The sequence below is a fragment of the Suricata suricatta genome, chromosome 9 (assembly GCF_006229205.1).
Source record: "Suricata suricatta isolate VVHF042 chromosome 9, meerkat_22Aug2017_6uvM2_HiC, whole genome shotgun sequence".
NCBI classification, from domain to species: Eukaryota; Metazoa; Chordata; class Mammalia; order Carnivora; family Herpestidae; genus Suricata; species Suricata suricatta.
In genome coordinates this window covers 72,900,530-72,901,326 of record NC_043708.1, presented here as the reverse complement: position 1 = coordinate 72,901,326, position 797 = coordinate 72,900,530, and the positions used below count along the sequence as shown (strand labels likewise).

General features: G+C 38.4%; 1 protein-coding gene across 1 annotated transcript in view; it reads right to left on the bottom strand.

Annotated features, from left to right (window-relative positions):
* Positions 1-293: 293 nt before the first annotated feature.
* The window catches only part of LOC115302080 (olfactory receptor 4K1-like), an 850-nt gene continuing 346 nt past the window's right edge, over positions 294-797 (bottom strand). The window contains 1 exon segment of the mRNA XM_029952079.1: positions 294-797. This exon segment is cut by the window's right edge and continues 100 nt beyond it. Coding sequence (XP_029807939.1) covers positions 294-797 — 504 coding nt within the window.

Below are 797 nucleotides of genomic sequence, written 5' to 3'. Positions count from 1 at the left end.
GTAACATTTTATGTATATTAGAGTTTCTAAGCTGTTTATAAAATATTTAAAAGGATTACTAAATATTTTCAAGGTAATTTATACTTTAGAATTATAAGCAATGACAAATGCATTAAAATTATATTCAAATGTTAAACCAGGAATTGATTTTATGCAATACCCTTGCACTTAGTACAAAAATCCAATTCCATAATTTAATAACCCATACTATTAGCAAATATAATTGGCATGATGCTGTGACCCAGTAGAGTCTCCTCATTACCATTCAGGATTGTGTTCCTTCATCGTCATCCCTAGTTTTTCCAGGAGTTCACATGACGGTTTCTCAGCTTTCGCATGGCTGATTTAACATCTTCATTCCTTAGCGAGTAGATAATGGGATTCAACAGGGGCGTACAAACAGTGTAGAACACAGAAAGGAACTTGTCCACAGAAAGTCTGCTAAAAGGCCATATATAGAAGTAAATGCAAGGCCCAAAGAAAAGAATCACCACTGTGATGTGAGCGGTTAATGTAGAAAGTGCCTTGGATGACCCACTGGAGGACCGGTGACGAACAGTGATCAAAATGATGGTGTAGGAAATAATTAAAGCCAGAAAACAGCCCAATGATATCAGGCCACTGTTAGTTAGGGTCATAATTTCCATTGCATAAGTATCCATACAAGCCAGCTCTATCACCAGGGGAAGGTCACAAAAGAAGCTGTCTACCTCATTGGGGCCACAGAATGGCAAACCCACTGTAAAAGCCAAGTGGCTCACAGAATGGAGAATACCCACAGCCCAGGAAACAAACAC